Genomic DNA, 18,751 nt, shown 5'->3' with positions numbered 1-18,751 from the left:
AGGAAAATCTGGGTTTTCTGTTTCCCATGGACAAAAAGGAAAAAAACACATAATTTTCCTTTTAACAGAGATTTCTGCACTTTTGCAAAGAGCTCTCTGCAGACTGCCTGAGTTCCAGCCTGCAAGGGGCTGGGGGAGTGTGAGAAAAGCAGTCAGGCAAGGGGCACCATGTACATATACAACAGGGGCAGGCAATTATTTTGGGTGGAGGGCTGCTTACCGAGTTTTGGCAAGCCATCACGGGTCACATGAATGGCAGCCCGGGCAGATAAATATTAATTTTCTAAATTTTTTAGGGGCCCCATGGGCCGGATAGAATGGCCTGGCTGGTCACATCCAGCCTGTGGGCCACATCCAGTGAGGAGCAGGACAGGGCTGTGGGCAAGTCATTTGCGGGGGGGGTGGCACTGGCAGGGCTGTGGCTTGCGAGTGAGGAGCCTGGATCTGCATTCTGTGAGCTAATGGGGCAGGGGGAGCTCTCATGTTATATATCAATAAAACAGTGTTTAGTTGATACATATATATCTCAAATCCCTCTGTTTCATTTTAATTGCAGATTTGGGGGTTTTAATCAGAGACTTTGCAATTTTTATAAAAGATTTTGAGGGGTTTTTTTGTTGTTTTTTTTACCAGAGAAAACCAGGATCCTGGCTGATCAGTTTATCAGTGAAAACAGAGGGGAAATAAAACTTTCTACACTCTACTGTGCTGTAGTAACACTTAGAACAATTCAAAACAGAGGGCCACAGTCCAGTACTTGAGAATCTAAGGAAAGCTCAGTCCATGAGGTCAAGTAATTTTGCTCCACTCTAGTAAGTTGCCCATTTTAACATAAGATGCATTGGGAGACGACACGTGGAGCTATGCTTAAAACTTTGTCTCCACTTCTATGTCATCCTCATAAGGAACAGTTTGGCAGGTCCAGCTGAGCACTCAGTTTATTGTATTCCAAGCCAATGTGTGTGTCAAGGTCATGTAACATACAAAAAACTAGAACTCTTGGTTTCAAAATGATACCTTTTATTAGACCAACTGGAAAATGGCAAGAAAATTGTCCTTTTCTGCAAGGTATCATTAAATAAAAGGTATCATTTTGGAACCAACAGTTCTAGTTTTTTGTATGTCTTTTTGTCTCAGACCTACACGGCTACCAAGTACACCCCTAAGGTCATGTAACCAAACTTATTAATTCCTTCACAATGCTCAGAGAACACTCAGCCTTTGCAATTCTCTGCATCAGATAAGGAGGAAAGTTAGCTAACTCTTCATCACTCTTCCCACTGTAGTCTGGAATTCAGATGTGTTTGAATCCTTTTGCCCTGCTTCTTTGTTGGTCAGCTGCCTCCAAACACCAGCATGGCATAAGCTAAAAATGGTCTGAAGTGAACCAAAAACCCAATTTCAATAGTGTGTAGTTGCTGCCATTTTATTAGTGCTGATTAGAAAGAGCATTAATTCTCTCATACTTACGAGTATCAAAAACAGAGAAACTGTCCCCAGGGCTCAGAATTTCAGACTCCTGGAATCGGATTTTCCCAGGTATATTAATGTCAAATAAATGAATCTGTTTAAAAGAAAACAAACCCAGGGCACGCCTTCTAAATTATTCAGCATAGCACTATTAATGATGTCTCCCTACAGCCCAAAAGTATATTTACAGATGTGATCCTGTGTTAAACATATGAACCCTATAGCCAACTTGATTATCAAAGCTTTGTCAGAATTCCTAGTCTACAATATCTAAGATTTAATTAGCGCTTTGGGACTATGGTGACATTTTTCAAAAATAAGATCCTGTCTTAGATGAATATATGCCTTCCCAGGTATTTGAGTAAATGTTTGTGCATTGGTAAACACCCAGAATTTAATCAACGGACACCTAGTTATCCATATATCAAGATTGATATTACTTAATATAATAATAGAAACAACGTAAAAAAAATCTAAAGATGAAAATAATTATTAATAAATACTTGTACGTGGCCTCTGCTTTCCTCAATAATATGTATTCAGAAATAGCAAGATGATATTATTTAATCCATTCACTGGACTAAATAGGAGAGCAGCCTTTTAAAGGAGTAGGTATATATTAAAAACACTTATATTAACATAAAACTTTGATATAAATAAACTTTGAGTCCTAGTTTAGAAAATAACTGTCTTTTGGGTACTGCATCACCTGAGTTATAAGCCTGCAAAACTTCCCCAGATGAGTAAATTCCCAACATCACACAGTTTCAACAATCTCAAATCTCAGATGCCAAGAAGATGCGGAAGTCCAAATCACTTTAAAGAGATATCATCAATATAACAAGCACAGCAATGACATAGGGTTAGGATGAGGAAAGGTGCCTGGCTGAACACTAGACCTGGGTGACTACTACCCAGTTCATTCCTGATCTGTTCAGTTTGGCAGTGATTGTGCATCCTGTTTTTTTCTGTTTTCTCAGTGATTTTGTTCAGAGGAATTTGGTTAGTGCATGCTGTTCCTACAACAAATCCCTCTACTCTCACATGATCAAAGGTGTTCATGTGCAATGAACAGTATTATTACTCGCCACTGTCCCAGATAGAAAGTTTCTGCCATCCAACCAGGGAGTAGAAACAATAGCCAAGTATGAGGTGGCGGCCAATCACCCACTGCAGACAGCTCCAGCAAAGAGCTTGTGAAATCCTGACAGTTGGCATTTGTCCACAAATTCTGTGCAACTGGTTGCTCAGCACTGAATAAGCCCATCGCTATCAAGCATCTGTGAAAGCTAGAAAGGTGAAATTAACCCCCAAATGGATTTGCAAAGTGCAACAGCATTGTTTAGTGGCTGGAACAGAGGACTTGGGATGAAAATCCTGGTCCCAGTGAACTCACGTGGAACTTCAGGGTCAACTACAGAGTCCCACTGACTGTGGTGGAGCCAATGCTTCATCTTGGTGATTTTAAGTGTTCTGCAACTTTCTGCAATAACCCATTAGGAAAAATCAACTCACCTCCCTGAACCTTCCTTTCCTCATGTAGAAAATAAGTATATTTACTCATCTTTGTAAAGTATGCTGAGGTTTTCAGCAGAAAAATACTCCACCAGTTACATGATATTTCTCATTACTGCTGTTCTTTTTGGACATGACCTAATTTATTTGCTTCTTATTAAAGAAAGCACATAATCGCTTTTGCAGAACACAGCTAAATATCAGCCACATCAACCCAAGAAACCTGCTGACAAACTGCTTTTTTCTCACCTTTCTGTGCTTTGCCACCATTGCACCATCAGGTCCAAACACAGTGCATGTGTTATAAAACTTCCCACCGGCCTGCTCTGGAATGGATCCTTGAATAAGAACAGAACACAGATTTCCAGCTCTAACATATGAAGTGCTAATCCAGCTGCACAAAGGAAGAGAGCCACTCTTGCCTGTGCCACTCCCAGAGGGTTGCATTTGAGCAAGACAGACATTAAGAACAAGCTACCTCCAATGAGAAAGATGCCACACTCCTTTGCAACTTCTGAAAGCTTCTGTGTGGATTCCCCAGGAATTTCCTCCGCATATTCACGAAAAAATTTAGCTCCATAAGGAGAATTAAAGCATTCCTAGGATTGGGAAACAAAGAAACAAAATTAGAATTTGAAAGGCCCACTAAATGCCTAGATGGGGGCCACTGAAACTATTTACCAGGGCCATCCCAGCAGGAGGGGAAAATAAGGGTGACTGTCTTGGGCCCCGCGCTTTGGGGGGGTCCCACAGAGTGGGGTGGAGCAGCAGTGGTGCAGAGCTGGGCGGAGCAGAAGCTCCATGTCCAGCTGCTCGCTACCACCACCCCGGGCCTCCGGGTCTAGGTCTGGGATCAGAGAGGGGGTGGGACCCCACATAGGCTGATTCACCTTAGGCCCCACACTCTGCTCAGGACAGCTCTGCTATTTACTTAAGGTTTTTTGTTGTTTTTTATAAACAGTCCTCAGCACGTAGAATTATGAATGTCCATTAAGGCTAAATACAGACAGACAAAAAGCCTGAAGCTGAATTGATTCAATCTTTGCAGGTTAGCCTAAAATGCCCAGATTGAACTGATAAGCAAGTGAACAGGCACTTACTTCTGATTCCAGGAATGCAGCCATCTGCCTGCAGTGGCCCCAGCCAAATGCTAGGGGGCACTAGAGCATGCCTCTCTGCTTGGTTGGAGTAGACAGCTTTGGCCAAGGTTAACCCGCCCAACTTACAAGAGGGGGTTTGCAGGGGAGGTGCTAAGCATCCTGGGATGTTGGGGGGACTGTGAGTTAACTTGAATCTGGAGGAGATCTAGGACAGGATTTCAATAAACCAATCTAACTTAAATCAATTAAATCTGATACTACATGTATCCAGGTTTATTTCAAGCTGGTTTTGACCTCTTTGAAGGCAATTTCTGTGCACTGAACTTCTGTTGTGTTACAGAGTTGAACCAGTTTATGATCACTTATACCAGTTTGTGTGTAATTTCTGTCCCTAGTCTAAGTAATTGACCTCCAGGCTTAACACAAGAAACATAATCAGTGCCAGTACTGATGGTGGTTCAATGGGAATGAATCTCCAATGGAAACTGAATCAGTCACCACCAGCCCATTTCATGAAGCCCAAACTGATGGTAACAAGCTTTGCTCATTTGCCAATCTAGTTGCAATAAGATCCAATAGTCTAGGGTTAATATATCTGTGCATTTCACAAGGGTTCCCAGCCATCTAGTCCCAAGTGGCTTGTTTGACAAGTTCTGAGCTGTGTGAGTCTTAGCAGGACCAGTGGGGTTTTTGCTTTTGTGCACAGCCCACATTCAAAAAGTTGGTTTTTTTCAATCCAAATTATTTTCTAAGATATTTCTCCTTCTTCAAGGCCTCCTGAAACAATCTGTTAAATGCTTTATTCACACAATTCTCATGTCCTCGGTCTCTAGTACAAACATCAGTCCATGCCCTGCTCCTACTTGGGAAACAAAGAAATTGATGATCAAAAGGGTCCCTTTTAGCTTTATGTGCTCCAGGACTCAAGCTACTGTTCAGTCTTACCCCCCCGGATATCTCCTTGGATGTCAGAGTATCATAGCAGCTAGGGTTGGAAGGGACCTAAACAGATCATTAAGTCCGACCCCCTGCCTTAGGCAGAAATGGATGCTGGGGTCATATGACCCCAGTCAGGTGTCTATCCAGCCTCCTCTTAAAGACCCCCAAGGTAGGAATTCCCTTGGAAGTTGGTTCCAGGTCCTAGCTGCCCTAACCGTAAAGTAATGCCTCCTGATATCTAGCCTGAACCTGCTCTCTATCAACTTGTGGCCGTTATTCTTAGTTACCCCAGGGGGCTCCCCAGGGAAACAGGGCATCTCCTATTCCTTGCTGATCCCCCCTGGCGAATTTGTAGATGGCCACCAGATCCCACCTCAGCCTTCTCTTGTGGAGGCTGAATAGGTTCAGGCCCTCTAGTCGCTCCTCATATGGCCTGCTCTGCTGCCCCCTGATCATGTGAGTGGCCCTCCTCTGGACCCTCTCAATGCTAGCCACATCTCTCTTGAAGTGCAGCACCCAAAACTGGATGCAGTACTCCAACTGCAGCCTGACCAGTGTTACATAGAGGGGAAGGATCACCTCCCTGGACCTGCTTGAGATGCATCCGTGGATGCATGACAAGGTGTGGTTGGCCTTCCTGACAGCTTCCTCGCATTGGCAGCTCATGTTCAACCTGGAGTCAACAATGACTCCAAGATCCCTTTCTGCCTCTGTGCTGATGTTCAGAGCATGACGTTCAGAATGTATCAGATGTTCAATCCTGAAATATCATCAACACAACTAGTGCAGCTAAGACAACAGAATGTGGCACCATCAACCTTCAGCACCAGAGCAATGAGCCAAATACCTCAGAACTACTGTGCCCAAGAGACTGTAAAGCATGACATCACAGGCACATATGCTTGTGTGATTTGTTACCGCTGTGACCAAATACAATGGCCTGCAAGCTGCATCAGAATTACTGTGACCATCAAGGCCAGCATTTCCTGAAGCAGAAAAGACAGACCTTGGAACTGTTCTCTAAGGTCAAAACTATTTTTTAAAAGGCAGTTAAATTTCATACATTTTTAGGCTGGGGGACAGGGATTTAATTATAAAAAATGGATTTAAATTTCTTAATGTCAATTTTTAAATATTGGTTTTGTCCATGCTGTTTCTGTGTGCAGGACTGAAAGAAAAACTGACAAATCCAGTAGTAAATGTGTAACAGGAAAAATTCTTCCCCTCTCCCCACCGCAGCTCAGCATTTATGCCAGGTGGTGTACAGCCCAGTGCAGCACTATCAGGTATTAGAGGGAGCTGGAGTGATGAAAGATGGGCTTGTAGCATAAGCTCAGGACTGGGAGTCAGACTGTGTTTCCTTCCCGAGTTCTGCCACAGGCTTAAGGTAATCTTGAGCAAGTCTCTTCAGCTCCTTGTGTAGCAGGCGCCCCATCTAATTTTTTTTTTTTTTAAAGAAAAGACTTGAGAAGATGATGTTAATTTCTGCATACTTCCAAGTGGTGCTACAAGTTTACATTAGGGATGTTCGTTTTGTGCTTTAAGATTGTCTGGCAAAATATTATATATAAGCACAAAATAACTTGAGAGAGGATGAAACATGTAGAGTCCATGCTTGCTAACCCCTGCATTGTGATGAACAAAGTCTGGTGGTTTTAGCCTTTGTATGTATAACTTGCAAACAACTGGTAATGGCAAAGTAGGTGGCCCAGGGCAGGGTAATCAAAGGTCAGATTTCTTATGCCAGAGGTACATTGGTACAACTGAGCAGGAAAGTTTACCTAATACTTGGTCAACCAACAGGAGAAGGGAAAAATTTTCGCCTCATAAAAATTCAGATCTAGAGTCCACTCTGACAAGAACTTTGCCTTCATGGGTCAAGGATTGCACAGCAGAGGATTAATGACTAGCCCTGGAAACACACAGAGCTTATTGAATCACTGAAAGTCACCTTTGTTAGTGCATGCATGCATCTATGTAAATAACAACAGAATGCAAATCAGAAAGCAGATCAGAAGCCATTTGAAGTTTTAATGAAAATCATGGGTGTCTTTACACGTGCTCTGGGATGGAGGAGGGGAGGGTGCTTTAATTAGAGCGGCTCTAAGAGCCACTCTAAAGCTCCTGCAGCATCACATGTATTCAGCATCCTGTGCTTCAAAATGGCGGTGGGGGTGGTTTAATAAAGCTCATTCAAGCTTTAGTTAAAGCACCCCTGCCGCCATTTTGAAGCACAGGGATGCTGAATACACATAATGCAGGGGGTGCTGGAGCATGCTAATTCACACTGTCTAGCAGACTTGATTGAGTCTGCTCTGACACATGCTAATTAGCACACAACAGAGCAGACATACAGGCCCATATAGGTGCCCCATATCTCTAACAAAGTAAGCACGAAAGAGAAGTGTTCAGTCACAGGAAGGGGAGTTTTTGAATCAAAACACATTTTAATAGTTGGGTACTAGTGTTACCACTTCTTTTTAGGTGGATATTTTCTCTCTTAAACCCAGATCTCAGGGTTTTAAAGACACAGTTTAACATGAATATGAGGGCCAGAAAACTCAGAGACAAACAAGTCACTTGAAAGATCTGGATCCTTTCTGTCTCACTTCTTCACTCTGCATACATATTCGGTGAGAAGGCCAAAAGAAAAGTAGCAAAGACACCTGTGTTCTCCGAGGGGCATATAAACATTCTGCTGATTGGAAAATCATCTCTTTTTCTGTCACATAAGGTTTCCATGCTGGTAAGGAAAGTCCCAGGCATCCAGTACAGGGGCGGTGCATAGGGGGTGCACGTGGGTGCATGTGTACCCCCTGAGCGTGGTGGTGCGCGCCCTACAAAAAGGTGCCACCCACACTGTCGGTGGTGCCTGTGGGTGGTTGCCACTTGCCACCCCCCACCCCTTGCTGCTGACACCACCTGCGGCATCTGTGGGCAATCAGCGATTCCCACTGGTCGCTGCTGCCGGCAGCATCTGCAGGTGGTCACCGACCCCTGGTCAGCACTTCCCACCCTCCTCATCCCTGCCACCACCCACAGTGCCAGCAGCATCTGCAGGAACTCCCTGCCTACTGCTGCCGGCTATTCAAGTTAATGGGGTTACCTTGAGTACAGATGAACACAACTTAGCTTGGAAACTAACATCACATAAAGACAATCTGCTAGCTCCAACCAATTCTACTGCATGACAGATTCTTCCATGCATTGTTAAGATCTGTTACGGGACACTATGACTTAGTTTCTTTCAGAGCCTGTTGAAGGCACCTTAATGTACCAGGCAGGAGACAGAAACACACAGTAGAGAAATGCATAGTATATGATGACATAGGGAAGAGGGGAATAGTAGTTTGAGGAGATCAGATCAATACTCACAGGCAGAACCACGACTTTTGCACCTTTGGCTGTTGCTTCTCTTACCAGCCCACAGGCACGTTGCAGGTTTTCCGATTTGACGGAGAGTACATTCAGCTGAATTAGTGCCAGACGGAAGTCTAATGACAGAGAAGATGGAATGAGCCAAAGCAACCCTAGTAAAACATGTCCCAGTTATACTAAATGGATTGGATGCCCTGGCCAGAGAGGGAGCCAAAAACTAGTCCCAGAGAAGAGGACATGATCACGACCAGACAGGGAAAGACCATCTTCCACCTTTCGTCAGCATTTCAGCAGCCAAGCGAATAAGGGCTAAGGGGCAAATCCTGACTATGTTGCTGTTTAAAGGGGCAACCGAGTAAACAACATTTCACTGCAGTTGTAAACAGGCATGAAGTCAGGGAACTCATTTAGCAATGGTGAGAGTCTGTGGTTTTCCAAAACTCCCTTTTTTCCTCCGGAAATTCAGAGAAAAATACTACATTGGAGAAATTAGCGACTGAAAGAAAGCCAGACTTTAAACCTTTGTATACACATACTGAGCACATACAATATTGAACATAAATACATTGACATGGGGTTTAAAAACCAAACCATGAGTAACTTAAGTTTTCTGTGCCACAGAAAGCAAGGCAGCAGGGCAACTTAGTGACTGACTGGTTCAGAGAGGCAACAGCTTCCTAGGTGACAGCCTACTTGGCCAACTTGCCCTGCCTCCTACCTGACTTTAGACTGCCACAGCTGACTACCTCTCTCTTTTTTTCTATGCCTCAGATTCTTAACTTGTTAAGAGCCCTTAGCCACTTTGTGGAGATTTAGGCAGCTTCATAAATAAGAGATATTTAAATGCATTGCTCCCTTTAGATGGTACAGTACAAGTAGAGAGGTGGGGGCTTACAACAACTTTCTTGCAACATGTCTTTGCATTTGGTGCATTTTGAGCTTCTTCAGAAGACACCTTTAGAGGCTTATTAGAAGACCCCAGCCTCCAGGCCTGCCAGCAGCTTTCAGAGGCGAGTGCAAGTAACCTTGGAGCGCTGCACTGCTTTGCCCATGTTGCGCACACTCCAAAGCACCCCTGTACTTTACAAAAGCAGAATGCTTCTGAGATCGGGCTTTTGGAAACATGTCATGTGGACAACTAAAAGGAAAATGCCAGCAGAAATAAGCTCCCCTCCTACCCACCTGCAGGAACTCAGCAAACCAGGGTTTGTTTTTGGACCCTAAATGTTGCAGGCACATACAAGCACGCAAATAATTGAACAGGAGTGTCTGCCGAAGGCTTTGAAGGCAGTGACAAGTGTTGGGGTGGAGATGATGCACTTGGATCAGATCAACAGAGCAGCTGGCTCCGCACCCTGTCTTTGGCAGCAGCCAGTTGTTACCCTGGCACCCCCACTTCCCCTTCCCCACACAGGCAAGCAAAGAGGAAGCCCTGGGGCTGGGGGAAGAGAGCAGGCCCCACCCTTTCCAGTCAGCCCTGGCCTCGCTTCCTTCTCCCTTCGGGGAATCGTGACCTTGGCAGGGCAGAGGGGAGGGAAGTCTGTGTGCCTGTGCGTTTATATAGTGTCTGTATGCATGTAGAGAGAGAGAGAGAAAGAGAGAGTGAGTGAGTGTGTGTGTGTGTGCGCGCGCGCGCACGCACATGTATACAGTGCATGTGTGTGTAAAAGAAGCCAGGCTCACTCCAGGGGCAGGGGAGCAGGAGCCCGGGAGTGTTGAAGCGGGAACAGCCCAGCAGCCCCAGAACGCGCCCCGCGCTCCGCACCCGCCTGAGGTCACTCACTGGCCATAGCTCCGCGCGCCGACAGCATCCTAGCTGGACAGGGGGCGGGGCGGGGCGGCGCATGCACAATGCGCCCCGGGGCTCCTGGGAGCTGTAGTCCGCTGGCGGGCGGGGCGGGAGACACGTGCTGGGGCCGGGCGGGGAGGTGCCAGGCACGTATGGCGGCCTGCAGTTTGAGCCTGAGGCGGTGGCAGCCCCCCTGGCCCGTGCACTGTGCAGGGCTCGCGGCCAAGCTGGGGGCACAGCAGCCAGGCTGCGCACGCAGTCGCAGCCTGCAGGGCAGCCGCAACCCTCGCCCCCCCACCCCCCGGCCAAGCCCCTGAGTCTCCCCTCACAAGCTGAACAGGGGATTTCACGTAGGAAGCCCGAGGCACTGGGACAGGCTGTGGCCTCAGCCCCATGCAGCAGCAGGAGCAGCGGCACAAGGACCCTACTGTTATTCCATTAAGAACGAGGGAAATGAATTTACACAACGGGGTGTCACTAACATTCGGCAAAGCAATACAGGGATACGTTGAGTCAAAGCAGGTCTAAGCGACAGGGGGCAGGTGTGGCTTCCCAGGGACGTTATTCATAAACATCACCACAACCCAACTTTTAACAGGCAGGCAAGGTTCTCTGAGTAGATGTGATGTCTCACTAAACCAACTGAGTAGTTGGAAAAAAGTTCTTAGCAAGCTTTCAGGCACAGTCACCCTTCTTCAGGCATGGGGAGGTCTCTGCTGGTCGGAGAACACAAGGAAAGAGGTGCTAGTGTGGCAGGATGTCAGTGAACGTGGAAATAGGAAAAATCAGAAAGACAAAAGGTGAGGCAAAGCGGGGAGAGGGAAGAGAGCAGGGAGGTAGTGGAGTGATAGAGTACAAGGTAAAACCGAGACTGTCAGGCAGGTACCTGGTGAATCCGATGTCAGGATGCCATAAATCCACTGTCTATATTGATTTCATGAGTTTTTATATCCAGTAAATGTATGAAGTGCAGGGCATAGTCTGCTCTATGGCAGGTGTTTTGTAAGTTCCTTTTGAGGCTTGAGAGATATCAGAGGGGGAGTGATTGTGCTGTGAGAAATATGCCCCCACAGGTAGTTGGGTATTCTGGTCTTTGATAGATTTTCAGTGTGCGTTCATTTTGGTGCGCAGTTGTTGTTTGGTTTCACCAACATTTTCCCTCAGGGCATTTGGTGCACTGGCTGAGCTATGTAACATTTCTGGAGGTGCAGGTATAGGATCCAGAAATGGTGATGGTTCTGTTGTGGGGTGTAGTTATAGTGGGGGTGGTGGAGATGTTTGCAGGTTTTGCATTTCTTGTCCTGGCATTGACAAATAGATCCAGATCATGCCAGGACAAGAAAGACAAAACCTGCCACACTTTTAGCTTCTCTCTTTCCTTGGGGTCTTAGAACAGCAGAGACTCCCCACACGTGAAGAAGGGTGACTGCACCCAAAAGCTTGCTAAGAACTTTTTTCCAACTACTCAGTTTGTCTAATAAAAGACGTCACATCTACTCAGATAACCTTCCCTGCCTATGTCCTTAGATCAACACGGCTACAACCAAAAACCCAGCATCTTTTATCAGGGCACTTTCAACTTCAGACTCCTGTTTTCAAAGGATCCCACACAGATGAGTTTGATCAACCCTAAAGCCAAGTGCTATGCTTTTAACCAGGTCCCTCCTGTTCCTGCATCGTTCTCAGCTTTTAAAGCATGTCTTTCATAGGAAGAATCATCTTTTAGGCTAAAAAATAAATTGCCAAAGGAAAACAGATGTTTGTCATCCATTTTTCTCTATAGAAAACACTGTTAGATGTTAAAATAAAATAAAAAACAAACACTACAAAGATGTGGTCTTTGCCTGAGGCCAAAACTGCATCCCCCACTATCCAGGAACTCCTGACCTATACACACACAGAAGACGCATACCTTTTTATTTTTCATTTTAGGTTACTTCAAAAATTTATTTTGTCTTCTAGGTTTCTAGATCATTTAAGACGATTTTTTTTTTACTTAGCTCTGCTGTTCATCACTTGCATGATAAAAAAAAAAAAGTACAACATGCTTTAACCTACATAGCTAGAAGTACAAAAAATCTTGCTTAGGTCATATCAATGGAGAAAGGTGTTCAATTCTTTATGTAGCAATATACATCTAGCTCTCAGAACCATTCCATCATTCAGCATATTTGTCAATTTGGTCTGAAAAGGTGATGTTGCAGTTCAGACAGCATGGGTAGGAATACATAGCATGGTACAGACACCTACTTAGGAGGACTGCTGTAAGAAACCCACAAGTGCAAGGTCCACTTATATAATAGTGCACAGGTCCACTTATAAGATAATAATGCCTGAAGGGGAAAAAAAAGGGCTTGAAAACAGAACTTGAACACAGAAGGGATGAAAGCCTGGACTTCAAACATTATTTTTCCCCCTCAACAACACAAGTCAATACAGAGTAGGTGTCAAAAGTTACAGATTTTAAAAGAATACTTCTATATTAAAATAGGAAAGATACAAGTATTTCAATACTTTTGAAGAAACATTTGAAACGATTATTCATATAAAATGTAATACTGTTGAGCAGAGTTGGAAAGATGTATACAATTATAAAAAATTAGGGTTGGAAGGGACCTCAGGAGGTCATCTAGTCCAACCCCCTGTTCAAACAGGACTGTCCCCAACTAGATCATCCCAGGCAAAGCTCTGTTTAGCCAGGTCTTGAAAGTCTCCAGGGATGGATCTTCCACCACCTCTCTGGGTAACCTGTTCCAGTGTTTTACTACACTCCTAGTGAGACCATTCTTCCTAATATCCAACTTAAACTTCCCTTGCTGCAACTTCAGATAGATGCTCCTTGCTCTGTCATCTGCCACCACTGAGAACAGTCTAGCTCCATCCTCTTTTGAACCTCACTTCAGGTAGTTGAAGGCTGTTAAATCCCCTCTCAGTCTTCTCTTCTCTAGACTAAACAAGCCCAATTCCCTCAAACTCTCCTCGTAAGTCATGTGCCCCAGCGCCCAAACCATTTTTGTCACCCTCCACTGGACTCTCTCCCAATTTGTCCACATCCTTTCGGGGGTGGGTGGGATGGAGATGTCAAACCTGAACACAGTACTCCAGATGTGGCTTCACCAGTGTTGAATAGAGAGGAATAATCACTTCCCTTGGCCTGCTGGCAACACACCTATCAATGCAGCCCAGTATGCTGTTAGCTTTCTTGGCAACAAGGGCACACTGCTGACTCATATTCAGCTTATTGTCCACTGTAACCCCCAGGTCCTTTTCTGAAGAGCTGCTGCCCAGCCAGGCAGCCCCCAGCCTGTACCAGTACATGGGATTGTTCCCTCCTAAGTGCAGGACTTTGCACTTGTCCTTGTTGAACCTCATGAGAGTCCTTTTGGCCCAATCCTCCAATTTGTCTAGGTTCCTCTGAATCCTAGCACTACTCTCCAGCGTATGTACTACTCTCCCCAGCTTGGTGTCATCTGAAAACTCGCTATCCAATTTGTCTAGGTTCCTCTGAATCCTAGCACTACTCTCCAGCGTATGTACTACTCTCCCCAGCTTGGTGTCATCTGAAAACTCGCTAAGGGTGCACTCCATGCCATCTTTCAGGTCATTGATGGAGACATTGAACAAAACTGGCCCCAAGATTGACCCCTGGGGCACTTCACTTGGTACCAGCTGCCAACTAGTCATTTAGCCATTGATTACTACACTCTGAGCCTAATGCTTCATCAAGTTTTCTATCCAGCTTACAGTCCATTCATCCAGCTCATACTTCCTAGCTTGCCTGCGAGAATATTGTGAGAGACTATATCAAAAGCCTTACTAAAATCAAGGTTCATCACATCCACTGGTCTCCCTGCATCCACAGAGCCTGTCACCTCATCATAGAAGGCAATCAGGTTGGCCTGACTTGCCCTTGGTGAATCCATGCCGACTGTTCCTAATCACCTTCTCCTCCAAGTGCTTAGAAATGGATTCCTTGAAGATCTGCTCCATGATTTTTCCAGCGACTGAGGCGAGGCTGACTGATCTGTAGTTTCCTGGATGCTCCTTTTTCCCCTTTCTTCAATATGGGCACTATGCTTGCCCTTTTCCTATCATCTGGGACCTCTCCTGATTGCCATGAGTTTTCAAAGATGGTAGCCAATAGCTCCACAATTCCATCAGCCAACTCCCTCAGCACCCTCAGGTGGATCGCATCTGGCCCCAGAGATTTGTATATTTCCAGCTTTTCTAAGCAGCCCCTAACCTGTTCTTTCACCACTGAGGGCTGATCACCTCCTCCCCAAACTCTGCTTCCCAGTACAGTAGTCTGGGAGCTGACCTTGCCTGTGAAGACCGAGGCAAAAAAGGCAATGAGCACTTCAGCCTTTTCTGCACCCTCTGTCACAAGGTTGCCTCTCCCATTCAGTAAAGGATCCACACTTTTGCTGATCCTCCACTTGCTACCACCATAATTGTAGAAACCTTTCTTGTTATCCTTCACATCCCTTGCTAGCTGCAACTCGAATTGCGCTTTGGCTTTCCTGACTTGTACCCACAATAGAAGCCTAACTGAAAGACCAGTAATGAATCTCTTATTAAATCTAAAGACTACAAAATAAGAGCCTGTTTCTACTTTGCTTATCTGTGGAGATAATGCAGTATTAGGAATAATTTGTGCATATAATTTAATTTTACGGATGTTAGGCCCATTGGGTTAGTCATGAAGACTTAAAACACATGCATAAAAATCTGTGGGATTGAAGACAACATACAATTATTAGTGTTCTTGGTGCTTCCATGGGAATAGAAGGTCCTGAGTGTTAATTTTTGTCTTGGAGGCTGGCTTAAAGAAAAATATCCCTGCAAGGATAATCAAACGTGTGAGAGAAATAATTAAGAAAGCATAAAAACCAGTTGTTGATCCAGAATTTATAAAAAAAAAAATTTAAAAAATGGAGATCCTCCAGACAAGAAAAAATTATTAAAGGAGTAAAGTTCTGAGATTTTTTGCAATGACTTCAGCATGATTACCAAAAGAGAATGAAATAAAACAGAAAATGAAAGAAGTTTCAATTTATCTCCAGGAACACTTGCGATTAGACATGTAACAATTGTATCAATACCAGAAAATACTACCTGTTACCATGCAACAGTTACATCTGCATGATACTGTGGATATCCAAGTACAGGCAACTCCCACTTACCGCTGTTTCACTTGGCGCTATTTCACTATAGCGCGTATTTAAAATTCATACCTGATTTCACTTAGCATCGACCCTGTTTCGTTATAGCGCTCAGCAAAGCAGCAGTGGCGGCAAGAAGCGGTGAGTGGCAGCGAGTGGGCATAAGTGCGGGGCCTGCACCAGTGCCATGGGGCCAGAACCAGCAGGGGCCCAGGGTGAGGCAGCAGGAGTGGGGGGCCTGGGCTGGCACACGGTGCCAGAGCGACTGGCAGGCAGGGAGGTGGGGAGAAGCGGAGGCAGCGAGAAACAGTGAGTGGGCAGGCAGGTGCAAGTGTGAGGCCCCCGCCAGTGCTCAGGGCCAGCGGGGGCCCAGGGTGGGGCCAGAGTGGCTGACAGGCAGGTGGGGGGCAGCAGCAGCAAGAAGCAGCGGTAACCAGTTATCTCCATTTACGCTCATTCCTATGGGAAAATGGGTTTCACTTAGTGTGATTCTGCTTAACGCTCGTTTTTTCCAAAACCAATAAAGAGTGTTAAGTGGGGGTTGCCTGTAAAATGGCTTCAACTTTAACCCTAATTAATTCAGGACAAAAAAAGGAACAGCAATTTGGCTAACTTGTATGGTTACAGGAAAGAGTAGAATAGCTACTGTACACTCTGGAGCAGCAGGTCCCAAATTATGTTTGTCTCCTACCTTTATTGGTGAGTGAACTGTATGTTTATGAGTACATTGCTGATATAATGGAACACATTATATTCTTATATTTTGACTGAAATATAAAATGTTATTTCAAAGTGAAGTGAACATGAGAACATTTTAAAATACTGACAGCAGTTCCCCATAAAGTATGGCTTAAGTCTCTCACTTTATGCATCACGTTCTCCCCTAATAAAAATTACATTTAAAAAAGTGAAATTAGGCCCACAGAAATCACACAGCATAAAATTAAGTATCTCTGGTCAGAACAATTTATGTTCAAATTGTACTGCTTTATTTACAACTGTGGTTTATAAACAGTAACACAAACATCTTTACATTAACATTATGAAAAATCTCATTGCTGAAGTAGGCACAGAGTCAGGAGGCTCTTCAGGAGATTTTTGGAAGGGGATAGGAGGAGGAAAATGTAAGACAACAGCTGCAGGGCAGAACTATAAATACAGGATCATGGGCCCAAGTGCAGTTTCATGCAAATATGTTCAATAGTTCAAGTTCTATTGGTGTTTATTCAGATATTAAAAAGGAGTTAGTTCCAGAATTAAGGTGCCTTAGCTTGATTCCTACTAAAAATAACGTAGAATAGCTATTTATTATAAAGGTCAGTTTTACTTGATCTCTTTTACGATACATCAGTTTTTACATTTTATGACCAGCAAATACTCAGCAGATTCCACACAGCACAGCTAATCCCCTTAATAATTATTCTACAGATTTTGGTAGTTTTCCCATGACCAGTTATACTATGGCCATAACGGGATCATTCCAGAACCAAAGTTAGTTTAAGTATGAAAGCTGAAGATTTCGTGTAGAATAATTGTTGGTTTCTCAGACATTAAAGTATTTGGATGTGGTTGAAAGGAAAAAACAGAACAAATGACTTGAAAACACTGAATGAAGACAACATTCAATTAATACAATTATCAGATATATACATTGCTTGGATCTCTTTATTTGTGTGCATTAGTCTTGCTTCAAACACACCTACAAGTTAGTGCAAAATCCATCTATGCTGAACTGAAGGTTCTTAAAAAAACTCAGAGAACAGATATCTTACTCTTCTGGGAGACAGACAGCTTATTTTCAACTCTTATGCTATCACATAACACATGAATTCCAATAGCAAGGTGCCCACCTACTTTTACTACAAACAGGAATAGTGCTTTTCTCCTGGAAACTGTTAGTTTGCATAACTTCAAAGCCATAACCCTGTCATAAGATGAATATTGTCCACACTTCAGGTTAGTATTTTGCATCTCATCATTTACCCATTCAAATTATTTTACCTGATAGTACAGATGATATTTAAAAAGTTTCACAGAATGGTTTTCATTTTGCAGTCACTTGGGAGTCCAAGATTCTTTTAATTGGGTTCCAGTCATTTTAAGAGGAGGAAGTAGAGTTACTGAGCTTTTCTTTCTTCCATTTAAAAACCTGAGTATTGTTATGAGTCCTTGATACTACCCAGTAGGAAAACCCAAATTTACAGATGTTAAGTCATAAGTCATTTCTGACTTCTAATTTTCAAGGTCACTTAAAATATTTCCATTTTCTACTATTTTTGTACCTAAAAGAGCTACATTTTCTTGATAGCGGTTCTACAAAACTGAGCTGCATTCTGCGTCCTGGAACGTACAAGTCAGCTACATTAAAGTGGCTTAAAAAACCCCAAACAAACTGACCTTTATAATAAACAACTTCTGCAAAACCCCCTGAAAATGTTAAACAAAAATAAAGAATTAAAAAACCTGCTCAGAAATTGATAATAATTTACCCTATCTTAAGCCTGCTACTCAAACACTCCGGGCAGCAAACAGAACCACTCTCTTCAGTTAGTATTCAGGTAGGAAGCAGTCATTTCGTGTCCATATGGTTGCTTCTTCTTTCTAAACCATTATCTTCAAAGTCTTTTATTTCATTAGCTCTCCAAAGCATCCAGAACTTTCATGATCTGTTGTTTAATGGCTTTGGTAGCATCACCTGCATTTGGAATTAAATATCTAAACAAAAAAAGTTGGGGGATGAGGGAAGGAGGAGAGAGAGCCATTGTTAATACATCTATAAAGATTCCTATGCCAGTCAAAAAAATCATGTCTGTATTTTTCTCCAACTTAAATCATGGTTAGATTTGGGGAAAACAAACAAAAAAACCTCTTGTTAAATATAAACCCATTGTGGAAACAGTAAAGTTCATTCATAATCTCAGTAAAACTTCAGATCTCAGAGATTTCAAATGAAAAACGTAAAATATTTAAAACATTTTGTCTTTTTGTTTCAAAGAACTCAAAAAGATCACAACAAAAAACTGCTCTCTTTTTGGTAGGTAGTCAACAAACCCCCCAAAAAACTAAGTTGGCATTTGCTAAGGGGTACGATCTAGCAAGATCAAGAACCACTGCATTAGTGAGAAAGTTTTCTTCATGTTAATCTATTGTTGATGAAAATTATTGGGTTAAGTGCCCCTGGAGATCAGTCAACCCATTTACTGACAGAAAAGAAGGTATGGTCATTGGTAGGGGGTCTAATTAACTCGCAGCAAGACAAAGCAATTTTCACAGCTTGGTCACGGCACAAAGGGCCAATTTCATGGGTATTTCTTGGCAGTCTCATCCCTCGCCACTGACTGACAGAGAGGCATATACCATATACTTTAATTGTAAATTCCACAGGAAGTAAATTATAT

At 43.7% G+C, this 18,751-nt stretch overlaps 2 protein-coding genes across 3 annotated transcripts in view; both read right to left on the bottom strand.

The window, feature by feature from the left end:
• Positions 1-10,291, bottom strand: part of NIT2 (nitrilase family member 2) — a 21,605-nt gene extending 11,314 nt beyond the window's left edge. The window contains exons 1-5 of the mRNA XM_006038479.3: positions 10,186-10,291; positions 8,400-8,518; positions 3,464-3,584; positions 3,235-3,323; positions 1,471-1,564 (exon numbers count right to left, since the gene is read on the bottom strand). Coding sequence (XP_006038541.1) covers positions 1,471-1,564; positions 3,235-3,323; positions 3,464-3,584; positions 8,400-8,518; positions 10,186-10,213 — 451 coding nt within the window. The 5' untranslated portion in view covers positions 10,214-10,291. The remainder of the gene's footprint in view (positions 1-1,470; positions 1,565-3,234; positions 3,324-3,463; positions 3,585-8,399; positions 8,519-10,185) is intronic.
• A 4,940-nt stretch (positions 10,292-15,231) lies between these two features.
• TBC1D23 (TBC1 domain family member 23) overlaps positions 15,232-18,751 on the bottom strand; it is a 61,920-nt gene continuing 58,400 nt past the window's right edge. Inside the window, exon 19 of one of the 2 annotated variants that reach the window (XM_006038477.3) lies at positions 15,232-18,068. In XM_006038477.3, coding sequence (XP_006038539.1) covers positions 17,987-18,068 — 82 coding nt within the window. In that variant the 3' untranslated portion in view covers positions 15,232-17,986. The remainder of the gene's footprint in view (positions 18,069-18,751) is intronic. The other variant, XM_006038478.3, reaches the window with a different exon arrangement.

The sequence above is a fragment of the Alligator sinensis genome, unplaced genomic scaffold (genome assembly GCF_000455745.1).
Source record: "Alligator sinensis unplaced genomic scaffold, ASM45574v1 scaffold2151_1, whole genome shotgun sequence".
NCBI classification, from domain to species: Eukaryota; Metazoa; Chordata; order Crocodylia; family Alligatoridae; genus Alligator; species Alligator sinensis.
The sequence above is the reverse complement of the archived record's forward strand: the minus strand, read 5'-3'. Positions and strand labels throughout refer to the sequence as shown.